Consider the following 25,104-nt stretch of genomic DNA (forward strand, 5'->3'; position numbering starts at 1 on the left):
GTGCGTCACTTCCTGCGTGAGCCTTTCGGTCGTGGCGTCGCGGTGTGAGGAGGATGGGCCGCGGGCGTCCCGGAGCCCCGCGCGCCGCCGCTGTGAGTGATCCGCGGCAAGGACCTGCCGGGTGTCTCTGTGGGGCCCTGGCCCGGGGGCGGGGCCTGGGCTGGTTTGGGGGTCGAGGGGAAGCCTGGACGTGAGCAGCGTTCGGCGGCGCCGACTGGAACGGCCCTTCCCTCTCTTCACCCTGCTCTCGGAGTCCTCTCGGTGCTGCCTGGCCCCGCCGTCGCGCCCCGGTAGGCCCGGGCGCTTCTGGGCCTGCGGTGTCGGTCGGAAGTGCCGGGACCTTACGCCATCGCCGTGTCCTTGTCCCGGCAGGTCCAGGGCACTGGCGGCAGCAGCGCCGTCAGCAAATGCTCAGCGGCGGCGCGGGGCTACATCCAGGATCGGTTCCTGCGTCTCCTGGTGGGGCGGCGGCGGCGGCGAGCCCCGCTTGTCCACCGGTGAGCAGCGGGGGCTTCTCTGGCGGCCTGGCCCCGGTGCCTTTGCAGGGGGCCATGGCCGGCACACGTGGGGCTCGCAGGCGGCAGAAGGGGTCCGCTGGTCCCCCAGGCCCTCGGGGTGTCACTTCTAGTCAAGGCACAGCTTTTTAAAGTGTCTTTGGGGACACGAGCATAGTGAGCGGCAGCGTGTGGAGCACATCTCTTGGTGTAACCTCTGCAGACTGTTGATAGCATTTTACACGGCTTAGGAGTGAAAACTGGAAGCTTTGTCTGGAGGAAAACATGTCACCAGACTGGTTCCTAGCTCCAGTCTCCACTGCTGCTGGAAAGTGCTGTAAACATGATTTGAAAATGAATGTACCACAAATGTTAGCATGTCAGTGGTTTGCTCAAGAACATTGCAACTTCACTAAGGTATTTGGTGGCTCAGAACAGCAGTATTATCTTTTGAATCAGTGGTGTCTGACCAGTAGTTCTTCTCTGGAGCTTTATATGACACAAGCATGAATATTTTAATGTGGTTAAAGGGTTCTGTGCTGATATGGAAGTGGAGTTTACATAATAAGAGGCTAATAGCTTAATGCAGTCAGAATGACTGTGAATTACCAAAGGAGTTTCATTTGGGGCGTGTTGAAGCAGAGCTTGCAGGCCTGTGAAGATGAGTGTGGTCACCAGGTCAGGAGTTAATTTCATATTGTTATGGCACTTGATTTGGGGCAGGAACTCGGTTATTGGCCACCCACGTAAGGGTTATCCATAGTCTTGTTGCCTAAAGCACTTAGTGAGTGAAGGAGATCTGTATTTATTAACAAGTTCTAGATGGACAGACTCATCAAATATCTCCCAGTGTAGGGCTATAAATGTGAACTCAGTGGATAGAAACCAAGAGAGGGGAAAAAGTTTTATGAAGTGGGGGGTGCCAGTGCTGGAGAAGCAGCATTCCTGATTACAACTGAATTTCATTCCACAGGGGTTATTACATCCGTGCCCGTGCTGTAGATCACTGTGTTCAAGACTTCCTGCTGAAGACCCAAAGCCACCCTAGGACACAGGTGCATTTTTCTTGTCTGGGTGTACTGGCAGTTTCCACTGTGTGCCTGACAAGTCTTTCTGGCATCTTGCCACTGAAGTAGCTTCTTAGTGCCTCTGTTGTGACCCTTTCCCACAAGAGCACAGACAATCTGCCTGGCACTACTGTGCCTGGCCCTTGTTGCTTTGACAGACCTATGTGGGAGGGGGCAATACTTACAAAAAATTCTTCTACCTCTTGCAGGAGCTTGCCTGATTTTGTCACTCTGCAAGTGATGTTATGGATGGTCAGGATATAACTTTTTATGATGCTTTCTCTGCAGATCTTGTCTTTAGGTGCTGGCTTTGACTCGTTATACTTCCGTTTGAAGGACATGGGTCTTCTGCATCACACTGTGGTATATGAGGTGGATTTCCCAAATGTGGCACGCCAAAAAGCTGCTCTGATCAAAAGAGTGGAAGAGTTGTCAGCACTGGTGGGAAGCAGTGAAGGGGAAGGATTAGGTATGATATTTATAGAAGGAAGGTTTTGTACGTACTGAATGTTTAGAAGAAGCAAACAGCTTCAGCCTTTAAAAAGTGAGATATGGTGATAGAGGAACTACAGAGTTGTAGGTGAAAAGATGTTCATTTTCTGAAAAACTTTGGACCAAATTAATTGTTTGTGGCACTGGGAGGCAGCAAGAAGATGTGCAGCTGCCAGAGGGATTTGCCAGGAGCAGATTATATCAAACTGAGTTCAGTTTCTTTCTGATACAATTTCTGAACTACTGTATCCAGCTTTGGGCTCTGTGGCACAAAGACAGTGGAAGACTGCAGCATGTCCAGTGAGAGGTCATGAGAATGATTAAGTGGTGGAGCACATGTTGCAGGAGGGGAGGCTGAGAGTACTGGGTTTGTTCAGCCTTAGGAAGAAGAAGTTGGGAGGGAGGTGACTCCTGCTGCAGTCTTCAGCTACCTAACAGGAAAGTGTAGACAAGATGGAGCCAGATTTTCCTGGAGGCAGGAAGCAAACAGGCAATGGGCAGTGGTTGCAAGTTGCAACAGAGGAAGATCCAGTTACGTATAATGAAAGTGTTGCATGGTTTTTGTTGTTTCCTCCCCTCTCCTGCTGCCATGTGAGTAGTTAAAAGATAGATGGCCCATAAAGGTGGTGAAATCTCCAGCCTTGGAGATAGATAGTTGACTGCAGAAAGCCTTGAGCAACCTGCTACAGGTAACTCTGCTGTGAGCAAGGAGTTGGATTAGATGATCTTCAAAGGCGCATTTCGACCTAAATTATGCTGTGATTTATGGACTTCATGGGTAGGAAAGAAGAGAGGACTTTTGGGTGTCTTGACTGTAACAAAACATGAGTTGTTGTGTTACCTGAATCTTTTTTTTCTCTTTCCAATGGAGGAAAAAAAACGAGCCTTATGAAACTACTGTAGAATATAAGCAGAACTGAAAGGATTATTATGCTGGTTAAGTACTATGGGGCAGTTCAGTGGCAACGTGAAGGAATGTAAAGTATGAGGTTCAGAAGAGGTTTCTTCTGCATCTGACTTCCTTCAAGGTTTCCATTCGTGTTCTAGATGATCATAGAATCATAGAATAGTTAGGGTTGGAAAGGACCTTGAGATCATCTAGTTCCAACCCCCCTGCCATGGGCAGGGACACCCCACACTAAACCATGTCACCCAAGGCCTCATCCAACCTGGCCTTGAACACCACCAAGGATGGAGCATGCACAACCTCCCTGGGCAACCCATTCCAGTGCCTCACCACCCTCACAGTAAAGAATTTCTTCCTTAGATCCAATCTAAACTTCCCCTGTTTCAGTTTGAACCCGTTACCCCTTGTCCTGTCACTGCAGTCCCTGATGAAGAGTCCCTCCCCAGCATCCTTGTAGGCCCCCTTCAGATACTGGAAGGCTGCTATGAGGTCTCCACGCAGCTTCTCTTCTCCAGGCTGAACAGCCCCAACTTTCTCAGCCTCTCTTCATACGGGAGGTGCTCCAGTCCCCTGATTATCCTCGTGGCCTCCTCTGGACTTGTTCCAACAGTTCCATGTCCTTTTTATGTTGAGGACACCAGAACTGCACACAATGCTCCAAGTGAGGTCTCACGAGAGCAGAGTAGAGGGGCAGGATCACCTCCTTCGACCTGCTGGTCACACTCCTCTTGATGCAGCCCAGGATACGGTTGCTTTCTGGGCTGCGAGCACACACTGCAGCCGGCTCATGTTCATTTTCTCATCGACCAACACCCCCAAGTCCTTCTCTGCAGGGCTGCTCTGAATCTCTTCTCTGCCCAACCTGTAGCTGTGCCTGGGATTGCTCCCACCCAGGTGTAGGACCTTGCACTTGGCATGGTTAAACTTCATAAGGTTGGCATCAGCCCACCTCACAAGCGTGTCGAGGTCCCTCTGGATGGCATCCCTTCCCTCCGGCGTATCAACCGAACCACACAGCTTGGTGTCATTGGCAAACTTGCTGAGGGCGCACTCAATCCCACTGTCCATGTCACCGACAAAGATGTTGAACAAGACCGGTCCCAACACCGATCCCTGAGGGACACCACTCGTTACCGGTCTCCAGCTGGACATCGAGCCATTGACCACAACTCTTTGCGTGCGGCCATCCAGCCAGTTCTTTATCCACCGAGTGGTCCACCCATCCAATTGATGTCTCTCCAATGTAGAGACAAGGATGTCATGTGGGACAGTGTCAAACACTTTGCACAAGTCCAGGTAGATGACATCAACTGCTCTGCCCGTGTCCATCAGTTTCGTAGCCCCATCCTAGAAGGCCACCAAATTGGTCAGGCAGGATTTCCCCTTGGTGAAGCCATGCTGGCTGTCACCAACCACCTCCTTGTTTTTCATGTGCCTTAGCATGCCTTCCAGGAGAATCTGCTCCAGGAGTTTGCCAGGCACAGAGGTGAGACTGACTGGTCTGTAATTCCCCGCGTCATCCATTTTCCCCTTCTTGAAAATGGGGGTTATATTTCCCTTTTTCTAGTTGTCGGGAACTTCACCTGACTGCCATGAGTTTTCAAATATGATGGGCAATGGCTTAGCAACGTCATTCGCCAGCTCCTTCAGGACCCGCGGATGGATTCCGTCAGGTCCCATGGACTTGTGTACGTTTAGGTTTTTAAGATGGTCTCGAACCAGATCCTCTCCTACAGTGGGCCTAGGGTCTTCATTCTCACAGTTCCTGCGTTCGCCTTCCAAGACTTGGGTGGTGCTGTCAGAGATTTTGCCAGTGAAGACTGAGGCAAAGAAGTCATTCAGAACCTCAGATTAATTAAGTCATTAAGATTCTCAGTCTAATAATAATTTATTATTATTATTATTAATAATAATAATAATTTTAAAAATAATTCAGTCATTAAAATTCTCCAAATCCCGGGTAGCCAGTTCTCCCGATATCTTCTGAAGGGGGCCTACGTTGTCCCTAGTCTGTCTTTTACTCGCTACGTACCTATAGAATCCCTTCCTATTATCCTTAACATCCCTAGCCAAGTTCAATTCTAACTGGGCCTTAGCCTTCCTCACCTGGTCCCTAGCTTCCCAGACAACATCCCTGTATTCTTCCCAGGCCACCTGTCCCTGCTTCCACCTTCTATAAGCCTCTTTTTTCCTTTGAATTTTCCTGAGCAGCTCCTTATCCATCCAAGGAGGTCTCCTGGCCCCCTTGCTGCACTTCCTTCTAGTTGGGATGCAACACTCCTGAGCTTGGAGCAGGTGATCCTTGAATAACAACCCGCAGTCTTGGGCCCCCCTGCCCTCTAGGGCTGTGTCCCATGGAACCTTACTAAGCAGGTTCCTGAAGAGGCCAAAGCCTGCTCTCTTGAAGTCCAGGGCAGTGAGCTTGCTGCACGCTCTTCTCACTATCCTGAGGATCTCGAATTCGACCATCTCGTGGTCACTGCAACCAAGGCTGCCCTGGAGCGTCACATTTCTAACCAGCCCTTCCCTGTTGGTGAGCACAAGGTCAAGCATGGCACCTCTCCTTGTCGGCTCCTCTATTACTTGCAGAAGGAAGTTGTCTTCCACACAATCGAGGAACCTCCTGGATTGCTTGTGCCAGGCCATACCATCACTCCAACAGATGTCAGGGTGGTTGAAGTCTCCCATGAGAACAAGGGCCTGTGAGCGTGAGACTGTTCCTATCTGCCTATAGAGCACTTCATCGACAGATTCCTCTTGATCAGGCGGTCTGTAACAGATCCCCACAATAATGTCCCCCATTGCTGCTCTCCCTTTATCCTTGACCCACAAATTCTCTGTCGAAGATATGCTGTAGAAGTTGAAAATGCAATAAACCAGCAGGAAATGGCGAGATGAGAATAGGATTTTGGTAAAGTACATTAATCATAGAATCATAGAATAGTTAGGGTTGGAAAGGACCTTAAGATCATCTAGTTCCAACCTCCCTGCCATGGGCAGGGACACCTCACACTAAACCATGTCACTCAAGGCCTGGTTTAGTGTCCTGAGCCCAGTACAAATGGTCTCAAATGTGGAATGAAATTCAGTAAGAACAAATGTAAGCTGCTGTGTGACTGTAATAATCAATTGAAATGTCTATTGAAGACAGGTACAGAGATAGATGCAGAGCACAAATCTCTGCCTCGCATGAGCAGTTGGACACATCTTAGTGAGCTCTTCCATGAGATTGTTCAGTTTCCTCTTGAATCCATTCACATGTTTAATATTGGCAGACTTGTTGGATCGCACTGGTACAAGAGTAGGTGATTTCTAAAGGTACTTCACAGTTTCCTTTGTTCATGATTTGGTTGAAGCAGGTCAGCAGCTATAGCTTATGATATTCTCATGGAGTACAGAGATATGCCAGGATGATGCTTGCAAAGTATATATTTGGACTAATTTCTAAGAATGACGGTGTGTGAGACTCGCTCCGGTGTTTGCAGAGCACCAGCACGTGCTGTGTCAGGATTCAGTGCCGTTTACAGACATGAAGTCTATTTAAAAAACAAGCAAATCAACCAACCTCCAAAAAGCTTGAGGATGGTTTTATGGTTGTGAGGCAGATCATTTGAACCCTATCAAAGCAATGGTACTTCCTTTGCCTAAACTGGAAAGTCTGTAAATAAGAGTCCTTCAGATTTGATAGTGGTTCTATAAAAATGTTGTTAAAGTAAATACGATAAAATTCTGTTATAGTAAGTGTGATAATTCTGTGCAAAATCTGCAGGTGAAATTTACGTTAGGAATAATGGAAGTTTTGATCTGCATTTAATGGATCACTTCTTGACACTATCCAATTATGGTTCATTTAGTGATGGGGATTTTCTTGTACATGTCCCAAAGAAATTGAGTTTAAGGGCACAGCCTTCTGAGCGATTGCCTGTGGGGTTGATTTTCCTGTATGTCCCTTTTGGTCTCAGTGTGGCATCCGCACTGCAGTGAGATTGTACCATTTTTATCTCCAAGGAGTCGTTACCTTTTCTGGAAAGGATTATAAATTACTGGGAGTGGATTTATCAGAGCTGTCTCAGCTGGAGAGAGCCCTGGAGGAAGCAGGATTGGACCCTGAAATCACCACCCTCTTCATAGCAGAGGTGGTGCTCACCTACATGGAAAATAGCAGGTCAGTTGAGTTTTCCCCTGTTAGCTAGGTGGTGAAATGAAAAGAGTAAGCTTCTTTGTATGTATGTCACCTGGAGCTGTCCTGTTATAAGAACTTCTGTCGTGTAACTAGCCTCAGGAATTCTGTGGCAGTGCTGAGCAGCTCCTTATAGCATGATTGTGATGGGGTAATCAGTGTCCACATGACATACTAAAATGGAGGTGAAAAAAAAAAAAGAAGAGAAATCTTGAATGAGTGATTTTGAGTTTTTTGGTTTTCTCATCCCCTGAATTCTCTGCACAGATGAGGGAGATGTTCATAAGTCTCCCGCACAGGATTCTGTCTTGTGTATTGCCTCTGTTAGGATGCCTTAATAGCACGCTTTATGGTGTTGCAGGAAGATACACTGCATCTGCCATTGATAAGCGGGCCCTGAATTGTTTGATTTCTGATGTACAATCTGCCTGACAGGTCTGATGCCCTGATTCAGTGGGCAGCAGAGCATTTCTCTCGGGCATGCTTTCTGCTGTATGAGCAGATGCACCCAGAGGACCCCTTTGGACATGTCATGCAGCAGCATTTTAACCAGCTGAACTCTACGCTTCATTCTGTGGCACAGTACCCTGATTGTGAGGCACAGCAGAAGCGCTTCTTGGCAAAAGTGAGTACCCGCAGCTCTGGGCACACGTGAAGTACCTGGGAAAGATTGTCACATGAAATAATTCGGGAAGTCATCAGCTGTGTCAGTTATGGGTTGAAGCCAGCAGGGCCAGGGCTGGGACACTGCCTTTTCTACTAGCATTACTAGTCATTTGAGGGTCCTTCCAACCAACTTGCAGCCTGCTTTCTGTATGGTATGAAGGCAAGATGGGTTCCTCTAAGACTTCTGATACAAAAAATAAAGTTTCTAAGAGCTTTACAGGTAAGAAACCTATCTTCACCAGATTCTGGGCTGCTGTTGTTCCAGCTAGACAGCTTATGGTTTATGCAGGTGTTTAATTTAGGGTCTTAATTTTCTTGTGGGAAGTGAGTCTATCCTTCTGAGGTAATCATTTTGAGTGATTTCTGTTTCAGGGCTGGACTGAGTGCAGTGTCATGGATATGAATGAGTTTTTCACTTGTTGTACTCCACAAGATGAGCAGCAAAGAGTGCAGACTCTGGAGCCTTTTGATGAATATGAGGTAACCCTCCTTTATTCTGAACACCAGTGACCTGGCTAGCAGCTCCTTCCTACTGCTTGCTCTTCAGGTTTTTGAGGGAAATTGGTTCTGTTTTTTCCTTTGGGTCTGCTATAGGAATGGCATCTGAAATGTTCTCATTACTTTGTCCTGGCTGCATCAAAGGGGATGGAACCTTCCTGGACTCCGCTGTTACCCAGTATGACAGGTACATACCCACTAGTTTTTATAGTATTCTTTCACCTTGTGCAGACTTCCTTGAGGGGTTTTAGGAGACAGTAAAACCCTGGAAGGAACTGATCAGATGCATCATCTGAGTAGCTTTCTCCATCTTTCTAACAGTGGTTCTGCTGTCCGTAGTGAGGCCAGGGCAATGTCCTGATGCTGGTTGTTCTGACCAGTTTAATTCTTCCAGATTGTTGAACCTTCCAGTCTGAACAGCTCTTCCTTCTGTTTATACATGGGTCCTTCCAGTGCGTGATTGCAATGCCAGTCTACCATGCTCCTCCTTCTATTTTGGGGATCCCACAGACTCTCTGTTTTCAATGTATTCCCGCTTGGCCTCCATACATGGCTCTCTGAGCCATTCAATCCTTTCAGCTCCCAAAAGGTTGTTACATTATACTTAAAATCATAGAATCATAGAATAGTTAGGGTTGGAAAGGACCTTAAGATCATCCAATTTCAACCCCCCTGCCATGGGCAGGGACACCTCACACTAAACCATGCCACCCAAGGCTCTGTCCAACCTGGCCTCGAACACCGCCAGGAACGGAGCATTCACAGCTTCCTTGGGCAACCCATTCCAGTGCCTCACCACCCTCACAGTAAAGAACTTCCTCCTTATATCCAATCTAAACTTCCCCTGTTTAAGTTTGAACCCATTACCCCTTGTCCTATCACTACAGTCCCTAATGAAGAGTCCCTCTCCAGCATCCTTATAGGCCCCCTTCAGATACTGGAAAGCTGCTCTGAGGTCTCCACGCAGCTTCTCTTCTCCAGGATGAACAGCCCCAACTTTCTCAGCCTGTCTTCATACGGGAGGTGCTTCAGTCCCCTGATCATCCTCGTGGCCTCCTCTGGACTTGTTCCAACAGTTCCATGTCCTTTTGATGTTGAGGACACCAGAACTGCACACAATGCTCCAAGTGAGGTCTCACGAGAGCAGAGTAGAGGGGCAGGATCACCTCCTTCGACCTGCTGGACATGCTCCTCTTGATGCAGCCCAGGATACGGTTGCTTTCTGGGCTGCGAGCGCAGACTGCAGCTGGCTCATGTTCATTTTCTCATCGACCAACACCCCAAGTCCTTCTCTGCAGGGCTGCTCTGAATCTCTTCTCTGCCCAACCTGTAGCTGTGCCTGGGATTGCTCCCACCCAGGTGTAGGACCTTGCACTTGGCATGGTTAAACTTCATAAGGTTGGCATCAGCCCACCTCACAAGCGTGTCGAGGTCCCTCTGGATGGCATCCCTTCCCTCCGGCGTATCAACCGAACCACACAGCTTGGTGTCATTGGCAAACTTGCTGAGGGCGCACTCAATCCCACTGTCCATGTCACCGACAAAGATGTTGAACAAGACCGGTCCCAACACCGATCCCTGAGGGACACCACTCGTTACCGGTCTCCAGCTGGACATCGAGCCATTGACCACAACTCTTTGCGTGCGGCCATCCAGCCAGTTCTTTATCCACCGAGTGGTCCACCCATCCAATTGATGTCTCTCCAATGTAGAGACAAGGATGTCATGTGGGACAGTGTCAAACACTTTGCACAAGTCCAGGTAGACGACGTCAACTGCTCTGCCCATGTCCATCAGTTCCGTAGCCCCATCCTAGAAGGCCACCAAATTGGTCAGGCAGGATTTCCCCTTGGTGAAGCCATGCTGGCTGTCACCAACCACCTCCTTGTTTTTCATGTGCCTTAGCATGTCTTCCAGGAGAATCTGCTTCAGGAGTTTGCCAGGCACAGAGGTGAGACTGACTGGTCTGTAATTCCCCGCGTCATCCATTTTCCCCTTCTTGAAAATGGGGGTTATATTTCCCTTTTTCTAGTTGTCGGGAACTTCACCTGACTGCCATGATTTTTCAAATATGATGGCCAGTGGCTTAGCAACTTCATTCTCCAGCTCCTTCAGGACCCGCGGATGGATTCCGTCAGGTCCCATGGACTTGTGTACGTTTAGGTTTTTAAGATGGTCTCGAACCAGATCCTCTCCTACAGTGGGCCTAGGGTCTTCATTCCCACAGTCCCTGCGTTCGCCTTCCAAGACTTGGGTGGTGCGGTCAGAGATTTTGCCAGTGAAGACTGAGGCAAAGAAGTCATTCAGAACCTCAGCCTTCTCCAAATCCAGCTAGCCGGTTCTCATAGCTTTTGGAGAGGGCCCACATTATCCCTAGTCTGTCTTTTATTTGCAGTGTAATTATAGAATCCTTTCCTGTTATCCTTAACATCCCTAGCCAAGTTTAATTCTAACTGGGCCTTAGCTTTCCTAACCTGGTCCCTAGCTTCCCGGACAACATCCCTGTATTCTTCCCAGGCCGCCTGTCCTTGCTTCCACCTTTTATAAGCCTCTTTTTTCCCTTGAAGTTTCCTGAGCAGCTCCTTATCCATCCAAGGAGGTCTCCTGGCCCTCCTGCTTCACTTCTTCTAGTTGGGATGCAACACTCCTGAGCTTGTAGCAGGTGATCCTTGAATATCAACCAACAGCCTTGGGCCCCCCTGCCCTCTAGGGCTATATCCCATGGAACCTTACTAAGCAGGTTCCCAAACAGACCAAAGTCTGCTCTCTTGAGACTAGTCTTGCTCACATTATAGCACCACAAATAGTTCTAATTGCAACTGAAAGTTGAAATCTGGGTTCTAGGGAGAAGGAAAAACAGCTGGAAAAGGATAGGGCAGGATGGCGTTCCTTAAGCCGACAGGGCCACTGTATTCATTGTGTTGTGTCTTGATTATATTTGAAAACATGTAGTGAAATCAAAACTAAGTGAATGTTCATGTGGTTAAGTATATTGTGTGATTGTCACTGGTCCTGATGTTAAAACCTTAAAGATTTCTGAGTATGTAGGATCTATCTTTAAGTTAAAAAGAAAAAATAATATCTGACATTTGCTTAACTGCCATTAATATAGTGAAGACCATTCATTAGAGACATGAATAGGGTCTTGCTGCTGCTGTCTCTGTTGGATTCACAACTGATAGCAAGAGCCTTCAAAGTCAAATAAATTATCCTTACTTAGACATTTTTTACTGGGAATGGGGAAAGGTCCGTCTCAAATACCAGCCTCTGCCCCAGCGATCCTCTCAAATAGATTTAGGTCCCTGTTTAAGAGAGCTGCAAGTCCTGTATCTTCAAAACAGAGCATGGGAAATATATTTTCTAAAATGAAAACCCCTCAGTCTTAAAAAGATGCGTCTGTAGAAAGATGTGGGCCTAAGGAGATGCAGTCATCAAACAATAGAAAGTAGGGTCTTGTACTAAACAACATTTGGTAAAATCTTTCTGGGTATGGCATACAAAAAGTAGACTGAGAGCTGCTTCTCTTCCACCTCATCATCTCTTACAGTATGAGGATGAGACACTTGATTAAAACAAAGAAACTGATTAAAAGAAAACAATTTGTATAATGCATAGGTGTGCTAGAGTCCTGTGATGTGATCTTGTTTCATACTAAGTGATAGAGGATTTAGAGAGAAGATATTTAGACAACTGAAAATACTCTCTTATAATAGGACCATTGGAATTAACAGAGATTATTTGTCATGCTTTAGGACTTTATTTCAATGCTTTTGTGAAGGCAGGATCAAAATCTAGCAAGAAACTTCAAAATCCAGCTTCCAGGTCCTGTTTCTGCTGGGTTTTGCTATAATAACGAAATATTGTGTTCATCAGAAAGGTATTCCTTTTGATGGTGTTGCAGTGATTCCTGTCTTGCTACAGCAGTTCAGAACACTGCAGTCTCTTAGCCAGTATTACTCCACCACATAAAAGTAGTCTCAGAACCATGTCAGGAGTTGAGGGAGCAGTCGACAGAGGTTGCAAGTTGGCACAATGGCAGTTTAAACCATTACAGCTTGATTTCTAGGGCAGGTCAGATTTTCTGTGCTCTGTCAAGTTGCTTCACAATCTTCTTCTTGAAAAGCTGAAGATTTGCTTAATCTCTTATTTAAAATGTACTCCTTGGTTCTTGTTTATGCTGAGTTCTTTGGTTCTCTCTGGCTTACAGTTCCTCATGGTGCTGTTGGGATGGCTGGGAGTGTCCCTGCAGTGCGTGTGATGCGCTCTGACTCTTCCGGCCTGAGACGTTATGGTCACCACTCTGTTCTTCTAAAACGCGATGTGATCCTCACCACTGGAGGCTTTGGGGAGGAGGATGGACAGCACTGCCGGATGACGAATTTTCATGTGCTAATAAAACACTCAGGCTGCTGGAAAGCTGGCTGTGTGAAGAAGGAAAATACTGATAAAAGATGGGGTGAGTTCTCATGCTGGTGTCAAGTATAAGGAGGATGTTTTTGTGTGACATTGAATCATGTCTAGTGGAAACCTAATGTCATGCTACAATTATACTGGCAGTCAAAGAGATCTGAAGGTTCTGAATGCTAAGTGTCAGGTCCTGTGCTTGGGCCACAAGAACCTCATGGAACACTCCAGGCTTGGGGGAGAGTGGCTGGAAAGTTCTTCATGGAAAAGGACCTGGGGGTGCTGATTGATGGAGCTGAACATGAGCAGCTTGTGCCCAGGCAGCCAGGAAGCCCCCAGCATCCTGGCCTGTATCAGCACCAGTGTGGCAGCAGCGCCAGGGCAGGGATTGTGCCCCTGCACTGGGCACTGGTGAGGCCGCACCTCAAATCCTGTGTTCAGCTCTGGGCCCCTCACTGCAAGAGAGGCATTGAGGGGCTGGAGCGGAGCCAGAGAAGGGCAGCGGAGCTGGTGCAGGGCCTAGAGCCCAAGTGTGATGGGGAACGGCTGAGGGACCTGGGGGATTCAGTGTGGAGAAGAGAAGGCTCAGGGGGGACCTGATGGCTCCCTACAAGTGCCTGAGAGGAGGATGGAGCCAGGAGGGGCTGGGCTCTGCTCCTGGGGAGCAAGGGACAGAGGAACCAGCCTCAAGCTGCGCCAGGGCAGGTTTAGATGGAGATTAGGAATAATTTCTTCCTCAAAAGGGTTATTGAGCATTGGAACAGGCTGTCCAGGGCAGTGCTGGAGTCTCCATCCCTGAGGTATTTAAAAGATGGGTAGACGTAGCATTTATGGACATGGTGTGGTGATAGACTTGGCAGTGTTATGTTTATGGTTGGATTTTGTGATCTTCAGGGAATTTTCCAACTTAAGGGACTCTAAAATTCTATAAATGTAATGGGAGAAAAATGTGTGTGAACTGTAATGTTTTGTATTTCTGCAGAGGAGCGGCTATTCCATACTGTGTCGTGTGTCTCCAACAGTCTAGCCCTGGTGGTAGGAGGACGAACATCCCCATCGAGTACAGGCTTGGGAATGCTGTGGCTGAAGTTCCATGAAACCTGTAATGCCTTGGACCCGAGTGACATTACAGTGAAACTTGTAAGCCTGCAGCCTGCTGCTGAGCCAGCTGCTTTGCGTTGGAGGCACAGCACAACTGAAGTGATGTTTAAAGGTAAAAAACCTGGAAATGGCTGTAGGCATGCAGAAGTATACAAATTCCAGAATAAATGGGACAGTCCTGTCCAGACAGTGAGGTCTAAAAGGCCAGTTGTCAGGATACAGCCTTACTTTTTAGTCATGTGGTACAGGCTATGAAGTTAATGTTCATGCATTGTATTCCCTTGTCTGAAACAATAGCTTCTTCTGAATATTTTGGAAAGAATGTAGTCTTGTTAATTCATCACCCCTTTAGAGAATCCAATTACGTAAAGATTTGTTCAGGTGGTGATTTTTTTTTTTTTTCTTTCCCTCAGACTTAAAGACCTTAGGCTTCATTTGAATGTGTTTTTTTTATTGTATATACCCAGATCTTGTTGTGCCTTTTCTTGTTTGTCTAGCCGGAAAGTATTTGTGAGAGGCTTTACTAAATCTGTCAAAAAGGAAAGGCTGAGCAGTCTCAGCACTTTCCTGACCTGAGCATGTGAATTTATCCAACAGTTGAACAGAATTTCAGTTATCGGTGCTATTAACACATGGATTAATACACAGATTCGTTACAGAACCTACACAACAGATATCATGTGATAATGACATTTATTCAGATCAGCCCTGCGGAGAAGGACTTGGGGGTGTTGGTTGATGAGAAACTTAGCATGAGCTGGCAGTGTGCGCTCACAGCCCAGAAACCTCCCCAAATCATCTAAATCCATCCCTTTTCCTGCCTCTGGTTCCTCTCCTGAGCATCCCGTAATAAGTCTTATGCAAACACCAAGTGCTTTTCCCCTGCATCTTGTAATGTGTCTCATGCCCCTTGGAAGTTCCCCCCTCAAAGGTGCTCCAGAGAGTTGCTCCTGTTCAGTCATTTCAATAGGTCTCAGTGGGGCTGAGAGTTCTTCTGGGACTGCCCTGGGAGGAGCCCAGGCAGATTGTCTCATTTTATAAGCAATGTGAGTGGGGTTCTCTAGCCTGCAGCCCTGCCACTGCCTCCCTGTGCTCCTCTTGGTCATGAAGAAATAAGCCTATTATGGCTGGGCTAGGTGCAGAAGTAGCTGAGGCAGTATATTATTGGGTTCCCCAACTCTTTTTTTTGCCTCTGTGCTCCTCTGTGAGTGTGCAGGTGAGCTTTTTAGCATGTAACTGGCACTGCTAGAGTGAGGCTTTGTAATGAACAGATGCTTAAGCAAAAAGCAAAAGCAAATGTTCAAAATTAGTAGTAAAGGAACAAAAAGCAGAATGGGGAATACTGTTCTGCCATTATGTAAATCATAGGATTGATGGTTTGAGTTGAAAGAGACGTTTATAGATCACAGAATCATAGAAAGGTTTGGGTTGGAAGAGACCTCAAAGCTCCTCCAGCTCCAACCCTGCCACAGGCAGGGACACCTTCCACTGGAGCAGCTTGCTCCAGGCCCCTGTGTCCAACCTGGCCTTGAACACTGCCAGGGATGGGGCAGCCACAGCTTCTCCGGGCACCCTGGGCCAGCGCCTCAGCACCCTCACAGGGAAGAGCTTCTGCCTAGGAGCTTCTTTCAGTCTCTCCTTTTCTAGTTTAAAACCATTCCCCTTGTTCTGTCACTACATGTCCCGGTAAAAAAAAGTCTCTCTGTCTTTCTTATGACCCCCCTCTAAGTATTTAAAGACTACAGTAAGGTCTAGCTGAAGCCTTCCTTCTCCAGGTTAAACAATTTCAACTCTTTAAAACCTTTTCCATAGGAGAGGTGCTCCAGCCCTCTGACTTCCTGGTCTGCAAGTGCACGTTGCTGGCTCATATCTCATTTTTCATCTACCAGTATCCCCAAGTTTTTCTCTTCATGGTTGCTCTCAATCCATTCATTCTCCAGTCTGTACTGATAGTGGGGATTGCCCCCACCTAGGTGCAGGATCTTGCACTTGGCCTTGTTGAGCTGCATGGGGTTCATATTGGCACACTTTCCAAGCCTGCCAGTAGAAAGAAATTAAAAGAGGCTTTGAGATCTCTTCCCACTTGAAATATGATTGTTGTGGTTTAAGCCCAGCCGGTAACTCAGAACCACGCAGCCACTCGCTCACTCCCTGCCTTTTCCCCTCCTGGCTCCCAGAGGGATGGGGATGAAAGTAGAAAGAATGTATCTCCCACAGGTTGAGATAAGAACAGTCCAGTAACTAAGGTATAACACAAACCACTACTGCTACCACCAATAATAATAATGATAGGGGAAGTAACAAGGAAAGAGAATATAAAACTAAAAGGGGGAAAGGGAAAAGAAAACAACAAACACAAGTGATGCCAAATACAATTGCTCAGCACCTGCTGACCAACACACAGCCCAACCTGAGCAGTGACCTGGGTCTTCGGGTGACTCCACCCAGTTTCTATACTGGGCACGATGTGCTGTGGTATGGAATACCCCTTTAGCTAGTTTGGGTCTGGTGTCCTGTCTCTGCTTCCTCCTGGCTTCCAGTGCCTGTCCTCACTGGCAGAGCATGAGATTGAAAAGTCAGGGTAAACATTACTCAGCAACAGCTAAAAGCATCGGTGTTGCCAGCATTGTTCTCATGCTGAAGTCAAAAACACAGCACTGCACCAGCTACTGAGAAGGAGAAAAATAACTGCTAGAGCTGAGCCCAGGACAGTATCCACCCCTTTTTCCATACCATTCACATCATGATCAGATCCCACATTTTTCAATATATATAGAATCATAGAATGGTTTGGGTTGGAAAGGACCTTGAGATCATCCAGTTCCAACCCCCCTGCCATGGGCAGGGACACCTCACACTAAACCATGCCACCCAAGGCTCTGTCCAACCTGGCCTTGAACACTGCCAGAGATGGAGCATTTACAGCTTCCTTGGGCAACCCATTCCAGTGCCTCACCACCCTCTCAGTAAAGAATTTCTTCCTTATCTCCAATCTGGACTTCCCCTGTTTAATTTTGAACCCATCACCCCTTGTCCTATCACTACAGTTCCTGATGAAGAGGCCCTCTCCAGCATCATTGTAAGCCCCCTTTCAGATACTGGAAAGCTGCTCTGAGGTCTCCACGCAGCTTCTCTTCTCCAGGATGAACAGCCCCAACTCTCTCCGCCTGTCTTCATACGCGAGGTGCTCCAGTCCCCTGATCATCCTCATGGCCTCCTCTGGACTTGTTCCAACAGTTCCATGTCCTTTTGATGTTGCGGACACCAGAACTGCACACAATGCTCCAAGTGAGGTCTCACGAGAGCAGAGTAGAGGGGCAGGATCACCTCCTTCGACCTGCTGGACACGCTCCTCTTGATGCAGCCCAGGATACGGTTGCTTTCTGGGCTGCAGGCGCAGACTGCAGCTGGCTCATGTTCATTTTCTCATCGACCAACACCCCAAGTCCTTCTCTGCAGGGCTGCTTTTGTCTCATATTTGTATATGTATACACACACATAGATATAATTTCCTTAGTCTGCGGACTAAGTTGCTAAATTCATCCAGTCCGTGATATCAGGCTCCATGTCTTGTAACAGCCTCTTGGGGCAGGAGGAACGGTGTGTAGTGTTGCATTGTTGCCTGCTGATGACACTGCCAAACTTGGTCTGGTCACTGCTGAGCTTGTCTGGTTTCATGACTGAAAGTTCATTTTTTGTTGAGGTGATGATCGGAGGGAAGTCAGGTCCCTGAGCAAAAGGAATCCCACGAGTGGGTTTGCCTTTGCCTGAAGCAGAAATAATCCAGAACTGTCTTCCCTGGCAAATTCTTTATGTGCACCACAGGAGCTTTATCCTCCTCTCTCTATATATATACTGTATGTAAAATTCTGATTGGGCTGGGCCAGCCCTGTTGGCAGATCCCCTTGTCTTCACCCACCAGGTGGCTTTTGGTAAATGTGTATCCCAATGTTTGAAAGTCCCACCACCCATTGCTCTCAGTGTAGTTTTTAACCACCCACTGCACCGTTCGATTTTCTCAGAGGCTGGTGCATGGTAGGGGATGTGATATACTCACTCAATGCCATGCTCTTTGGCCCACATGTCTATAAGGTTGTTCCAGAAATGAGTCCCATTGTCTGATTCAGTTCTCTCTGGGGTGCTGTGTTGCCACAAAATCTGTTTCTTAAGGCCCAGGATAGTGTTCTGGGCAGTGGTGTGGGGCACAGCGTATGTTTCCAGCCATCCGGTGGTTGCTTCCACCATGGTAAGCACATGGCGCTTGCCTTGGCGGGTTGGTGGGAGTGTGATATAATCAATTTGCCAGGCCTCCCCATATTTATACTTCAGCCATCATCCTCCATACCAAAGAGGCTTTAACCGTTTGGCTTGTTTAATTGCAGCACATGTTTCACACTCATGAATAACCTGGGCAATAGTGTCCATTGTTAAGTCCACCCCTCGATCACGAGCCCATCTGTGTGTTGCATCTCTGCCTTGATGGCCTGAGGTGTCACGGGGCAATGGGGCTAAGAACAATCCACCCTTATGTTGCCAATCTAAGTCCATCTGAACCACTTCAATCTTAGCAGCTTTATCCACCTGTTGGTTGTTCTGGTGTTCCTCAGTGGCCCGCCTCTTGAGTACATGAGCATCTGTCATGGTGTACCTTCACCACCAGGTTCTGCACCCGGGCAGCGATATCTTGCCACAGTGCAGCAGCCCAGATGGGTTTTCCTCTGGGTTGTGTGGTAACACCCCCATGAGGCATTTGCCACCATCCATGGGTCAGTATAGAGATAAAGTACTGGCCACTTTTCTCGTTCAGCAATGTCCAGGGCCAGCTGGATGGCTTTCACCTTGGCAAACTGACTCAATTCACCCTCTCCTTCATCAGTTTCTGCAACTTGTCGTTGAGGACTCCATACGGCTGCCTTCCATCTCCAGTGCCTTCCCACACCACAGTAGGACCCATCAGTAAACAAGGCATACTGCTTTTCACTTTCTGACAGTTCATTATGTGGTGGGGCCTTTTCAGCACGCATCACCTCCTCCTCTGGGGACATTCCAAACTCTTTGCCCTTGGGCCAGTCCATGATGACTTCTAGAATTCCTGGACAACTGGAATTTCCTATTTGAGCTTGTTGTGTAATTAGAGCAGCCGGCTTACTCCATGTAGCATCGGTTGCATGATGCGTATTTTGTATACTACATAATCCCCAGTGGTAAGTAGAATTGAAGCCTAGGGATGTGATAGGTTCTGGAAGACACAGAAATGTCTTTGAAATAATTTCAGGCTAAAGTTACTTATGCTTCATCACACCAGAAAGAAGTTTCAGAACTTCTTGTCTGAAGGATAATATTTTAATTATGGAGCAGGATCCTTAGTTCTTTACCCAGGAGAGGTGCCTCAGAAGAGGCACTCTTCTGGTAGCAACTGACATACTCAGTAGTGCTGAATAGGTCTAAAATCAAGCCCTGCAGTGGCATGCTGAAGGTTTGTTTAGTAAGAGATACTGACTGTAAGGGGCAAAACCTTCAGCAGTTGTTAGCAGGTCAGTGATGGGACTTGGTGGAATTCAGGAGGTGAAAGCTGACCTTTCTTAAGCTGCTTCCTTCTCCACTATTGAGAGGCAGGGAGCTATTGAAGGAAACACCAAGGGAATTGTTAAGCAGTTGTTAGTCTAGTCCAGAGCATACTTTGAATTTGCGGAGTGGAGTTTAATTAGCACCATAATGGAGTTGAGGGTTCAGCCTTCCAGTTAACATTTTATATCAAAGAAACAAATTCTAAATGGGCAAATAAAATTTTATAAATAATTCATTGGATGTTTTTCTTTTATTGTATCTTCTTATTTTTGCCTTGATTTTGCTTTGTAGTTCAAGTGAGTGACCACACTTGTGTTATTTGCACAGCCTATTACAAAGGAGTGAGCTGACAGGGCATAGTGCAGTAAACACACATCCTTGACATCTACCCTAAGTACTTGTGCACCTTTTGTACCTCCTTTTTGAGGCCTCTCCAGATTAACTCCTACACACTTAAATTATCATCTTCTTTTTGTATGAACAACTCTTACTGTCTTAGGGGATTTATCTGTTTTTCCTGGGATAAATAGATATCATTGTGTTGCTATGGTTTCTGTACTTAAGATTTTCTGGTTTCATTAGTTCTACAGGTGTAATCTTCCTACTGCTTAATTTTTCTTCCTTAAATCCAGTCAGTGTATTAAAAAATACGGTTTCTCCTTCTGGTTTTGAGACTACAGTGTGTAATTCCCGTTCAGACTTTAAACATTCAGAAACTGTGTAATATAAGTGGATGATGGGGGTCTTTTGAATGACCACAGACATGAAGAATACAGCTTCTTAGTAAAAATATTTAGTCTCCATGTCTTATAAAAGATGTAGATGCAAGAGTAATTCCTGTATTCATGAACTGATGTCTTGCATTTACTGCTAAAATCTGGAAATGTTCATCAGGTTGCAGGATGTCTCAATATAAATAGTGTCTTAAACCTCTGCCTGCCAGCATTAATTTCTGGCTTTGGTCAGCTTCCCCTCTATGCAAACAGAAGCCTTCTTTTGTGATAGGCCAGATTCTAACTTCTCTTTTCACCTGGTTGTCTTTTTCTGTAGGGAAGAAGTACCTGTTTGTGTATGGTGGCCGCTCTGCTCTGGAGCCTGTGCTGGGGGACTGGTATTTCTTGTGCACTCAAGAGCTTTCCTGCACTGAGGTAAGAACTTAGGGAGGCCTGAGAAGTAGAAATAGCCTTCACTTTGTAGGTGTGTGCTGCTGTGTTGCAAGGCCAACTAAATTACAGAGGTATTGCCATACTGAAGAAGATGGCATTGGCAGTACTGGCACACTCCATTGTGGTTAGAATCAGAGCTAACTTCTGAACACCTTGCCATTTATTGGAATACAATCTTCACAGAATAGTTGAGGTTGGAAAGGATGGAGATCATCTAGTACAGCACCCCTACTTAGAGCAGTTCTATACTAGAACAGGTTGCTCATGGTATAGTCCAGTTGGGTTTTGATTATCTCCAAAGATGGAGCCTTCACAACCTCTTGGACAACCTATCAGTGCCTAATAGGAAAATGTGAGGGGTTTTTATGCTTAAGTGGGGCTTTTTTTTGTATTTCAGTTTGTGCCCATTGACCTTGCCCTGACTCTGGATGCTACTGAGCACATTCTGTCTCTGTCTTCTTTCATCTCTCCCATTTGGCATTTACACATGTTGATAAGATTTCCCTGTGAGCTTCCTCGGTCACTGAGGCAGGCAGCTCACTCAGGTGCTGCACAATCTGCAATGGATACTCCAGCGTGCAGGGAGGTTCCTGAACTACAGAAACCTCAGGGGAGCAACCATAACCAAGCCCCTCACACCTGTGAAAGAACCCCTTAGGGAGCACTGTGACAAGGGCAGGGAGATGGGGCACAGCGTGGCTCTGCTGGGCAGAACCTGGTGGTTTAAGGCATAGAGGAAAGTTGTGACAAGTTTCTGCAGCAGGCACGTCTCCTCCATGACTGCCTCACCTTCCCAGGTGCCCTTGTACAACAGGTATGAGGTTCTGGAAGTGGAACCAAACAATGATGAGGGTGATGGTCCATCTAGCTTGGAGGTTTTGCCAAGGTTAAGTTGGCCTGTGCCCTGCATCAGACCACTTCCATTAAGAAAAAATGGTGTTATTTTCATAGGAGACTCTCTTATGAGTGGAGCAGAACGCCCAATATTCTGACCAGACCCACTTCCTTAGGGAAATCTGTTACAAGAAAACCTCCTACCCTGGTATGGCCCTTGGATTATTATCCACTATTGCTTTTTCATGTAGGCAGCAATGAAATTTCTATAAGAAGTCCAAAGGCTATCAGAAGATACTACAGGTCCTTAGGACGACTGGTTAAGGGTTCAGGAGCACAGGTTGTTTTCCTCCATTCTTCCAATTACACGGAATGATGAGGGAAGAAACGGGAAGACCCAGTAAATCAATACCTGGCTCCAAGCCTGGTGTCTCTGGCAGTATGTGAGGTTTTTTGATCTCAGGTCAGTCTGCATGACACCAGGCTGCTGGCAACACGTGGAGTGCACCTTTCTCAAGGTGGAAAAAGGGGTTCTGCGCAGGAGTTAGCAGGGCTTATTGGAAGAGCTTTAAATTAGATTTGAAGGGATAAAAGAATGTAAAATGAGGTTCAGTAGTGGTTAGCCCCAGGACAGCACACCAGTGGTTGAGGGACAGCATTCAGGCGAGGTCCTTCACTCCACTCCATGATGTGCTAAGTACACTGGAGCACATTTGAAATTTCTTTATGCTAATGAGTGCATGAGGAGTAAACAAGAGGGGCTGGAAGCTTTCGCCTAGTCCCAGAGCAAGACATCATGGAGCAAGAAAACTTGTGGAACAGGTCCTTTGACTGATGTCCCATGGTGGATCATTTTAGGCTCTACAGGAGGGATAGGCAGGGCAAGTGAGGCTGGAGGGGTGGCTCTGTATGTAAGGGAGGGGTTGGATTGTGTGGTGTGATGCTTGCAGTTGGCAATGATGCAGTTGGGAGCCTCTGTGTAAAGATTAAAGGAAAAGCCAATAAAGCAGATGTTGTGGGAGTCTACTATCAGCCACCCAGCCAGGACAATAATAGTGATGAATTACTCTGTTAGGAGCTAAGGGTTATCTCTAGATCAGCTGCACTTGTCCTTATGGGTGATTTTAACTTCCCAGATGACAACTGGGAACCTCATGCAGGAAATTCCTGAAGCATGTTGAAGATAACTTCTTGGTGCAGGTACTAAAGGAGCCAGCTAGGAAAGGTGCCCTCCCAGATCTGTTGTTTGTAAACAGTGAAGGACTCGTGGGCATAGTGGTGATTGGTGGTTGTCTTGGTCACAGTGACTATGAGAAGTAGTTGAGTTTCAAATTGTTGGTGATAGGACAACTGCCAGCAAAACTTTGACACTAGATATAGGAACTTTGTGCTGCTGAAGGAACTAGTTAGGAAGGTGCCCTGGGAACCTGCTTTTGAAGGCACTGATGACCATGAATGTTTTTAAGAGCACAGGAGCAGTCAATTCCAAAGTGTCAGAAGTCAAGCAGGTGGAGCAGAAGGGCAGCTTGGCTGAGCAGGAATCTTCTGGAACTCCCAAGTGGAAAAGGAATGTGTATTGGAAGCAAGAACAAGTGGTGTGTAACCAGGAATGTTATCTGTAAGACACAAGTTAGTCCTTTTGATTCTTTTCAATGCACTTATTCTCAGCGGGACCCTTGTTTAATACTCAAAGCAGGTTCCTGAGAAAAAGAGGTGTCTGGGATGCAAATACAGCTCTATAAAGGTATGCAGCGAGAATGAGCAGACTGCATACCTTGCAGGGGAAGATTATGAGGGACTTACAGCTGTTGAGTCTGGAGAAGAGTCAAGATACAAATAAATCTTCAGCTATGTAAAATATAGCTGCAGAGAGGACAAACAAGTTTTTGTGATTTTTTACTTTGAGTGGTACAGGGAATCTATAGAGAGGGCAACTGGACACTAATAAAGGCTATTGTGAAGTGCTGCAACAGACTGCCTAAAGAGGAGAGAAATTCTTGTCATGGCAGACTTACATAAGCTATTAAATAACCATGTCTTCAGATGATAATCAATAGATTATTGATGGAGAAAGGGATGGACTAGATGACCTCTGAAATTTTCTCGACAGCTTGTTTGCTATGAAATTCCTTTACACCCCTCATCTTACACAGTTTCCTTTAGCGCTTGCACTAAAGGTTTTCTTTCTACGTATTAGTGCTGCAGTTCAGCATTTTGTCTTGCTCTGGTTTGAGCCACTGGTCACCTGCTTTGCTGGTCACTGCATTAGTCCATGTGTTGGTAAACTTGTGGTTCTCAGGCATGTGTCTTGAACAGAAAGCAGCATACAAGAATGCAGAGAAAGATGCCTTTAATAAATGTGCAGAAGCAAAGCCCTTGTTGTGGTTTAAGCCCAGCTGGTAACTCAGAACCACGTACCTGCTCGCTCACTCCTCCCCTTCTTCCCTTCCCTGCCCCAGCTCCCACAGGAATGGGATGGAGAATAGAAAGAATGTGACTCCCACAGGTTGAGATAAGAACAGTTCAGTAACTAAGGTATAACACAAACCACTACTGCTACCACCAATAATAATAATGATAAGGGAAATAACAAGGAGAGAGAATATAAAACTAAAAGGGGGAAAAGGAAAAGAAAACAACAAACACAAGTGATGCCAAATACAATTGCTCAGCACCCGCCAAACGATACCCAGCCCAACCTGAGCAGTGATCTGGGCCTCCCAGGTGACTCTCCCCAGTTTCTATACTGGGCTCGATGTGCTGTGGTATGGAATACCCCTTTGGTTAGTTTGGGTCTGGTGTCCTGTCTCTGCTTCCTCCTGGCTTCCAGTGCCTGTCCTCACTGGCAGAGCATGAGACTGAAAAGTCCTTGATCAGGGTAAACATTACTCAGCAACAGCAAAAAGCATCGGCGTTACCAGCATTGTTCTCATGCTGAAGTCGAAAACACAGCACTGCACCAGCTACTGAGAAGGAGAAAAATAACTGCTAGAGCTAAACCAGGACAGCCTTCTAAAGGTTATGATATTAAATATGAATGATATTAAATAAACTGTGGGCCAGAGAAAACTGGAGATAGTGAAAATGGAAACACTTCTGCTTAGCAGTCCCTAGAGAAAGGTATGGGTTGGTGTTTTTCTGGTTGTTCCCTATCACGCTTTGTTCTCCAGCAACTGTTCTATCCTGTGGCAGGAAAGAATGTTACATCCCACAGGACATGCAAATAGAAGAGATCGTTTAAGAGCCTAGACACGAAGAAGGCACTTAGGCTGGCAAACTTCAGCCTTGGACTTGTTTTCCTAGATTCCTGTGGAGGGTCCAATACCAGAAAGCCGTCACTCTCACACTGCCTGTAGCTGGAAAGGAGGAGTGGTAATTGCAGGAGGTCTGGGAGCAGCTGAGCAGCCATTAGGTTCAGTTTTCTTTCTGAGGGAGCTTGAACATGGCTTTCAGTGGCAGACAGTAGAGACACACCCCCCTCTCATACCAAGGTAAGTGGAAGGCTTTCAGCAGTGAATCTTTGGCCTGTCTCTGTCTCTGTTATTAATGGAGTTCAATCTCATTTTGAACTCACAGGTATTCACATACTGCACATGTGCATGATGGAAAACTTCTACTTGTTGGTGGAGTGTGGTTTCTCTCATCCTCTGTGCCAGGTATCACTGTCATTGACTTAACGAGTGGTCTCTGCTTGGACTATATGATTAATGTGGTAAGTACTGCAATT

At 46.6% G+C, this 25,104-nt stretch overlaps 1 protein-coding gene across 4 annotated transcripts in view; it reads left to right on the forward strand.

Annotated features, from left to right (window-relative positions):
* The first annotated feature begins 2 nt into the window (after nucleotides 1-2).
* LCMT2 (leucine carboxyl methyltransferase 2) overlaps nucleotides 3-25,104 on the forward strand; it is a 29,966-nt gene continuing 4,864 nt past the window's right edge. The window contains exons 1-13 of one of the 4 annotated variants that reach the window (XM_080614015.1): nucleotides 3-92; nucleotides 373-497; nucleotides 1,468-1,549; nucleotides 1,850-2,030; nucleotides 6,969-7,125; nucleotides 7,576-7,765; nucleotides 8,179-8,286; nucleotides 8,401-8,491; nucleotides 12,512-12,760; nucleotides 13,691-13,921; nucleotides 20,428-20,525; nucleotides 24,681-24,868; nucleotides 24,954-25,089. In XM_080614015.1, coding sequence (XP_080470141.1) covers nucleotides 54-92; nucleotides 373-497; nucleotides 1,468-1,549; nucleotides 1,850-2,030; nucleotides 6,969-7,125; nucleotides 7,576-7,765; nucleotides 8,179-8,286; nucleotides 8,401-8,491; nucleotides 12,512-12,760; nucleotides 13,691-13,921; nucleotides 20,428-20,525; nucleotides 24,681-24,868; nucleotides 24,954-25,089 — 1,875 coding nt within the window. In that variant the 5' untranslated portion in view covers nucleotides 3-53. The remainder of the gene's footprint in view (nucleotides 93-372; nucleotides 498-1,467; nucleotides 1,550-1,849; nucleotides 2,031-6,968; nucleotides 7,126-7,575; nucleotides 7,766-8,178; nucleotides 8,287-8,400; nucleotides 8,492-12,511; nucleotides 12,761-13,690; nucleotides 13,922-20,427; nucleotides 20,526-24,680; nucleotides 24,869-24,953; nucleotides 25,090-25,104) is intronic. The other 3 variants (XM_080614016.1, XM_080614017.1, XM_080614018.1) reach the window with 3 other exon arrangements.

The sequence above is a fragment of the Psittacula echo genome (genome assembly GCF_963264785.1).
Source record: "Psittacula echo genome assembly, chromosome: 3".
Lineage (NCBI taxonomy): Eukaryota > Metazoa > Chordata > Aves > Psittaciformes > Psittacidae > Psittacula > Psittacula echo.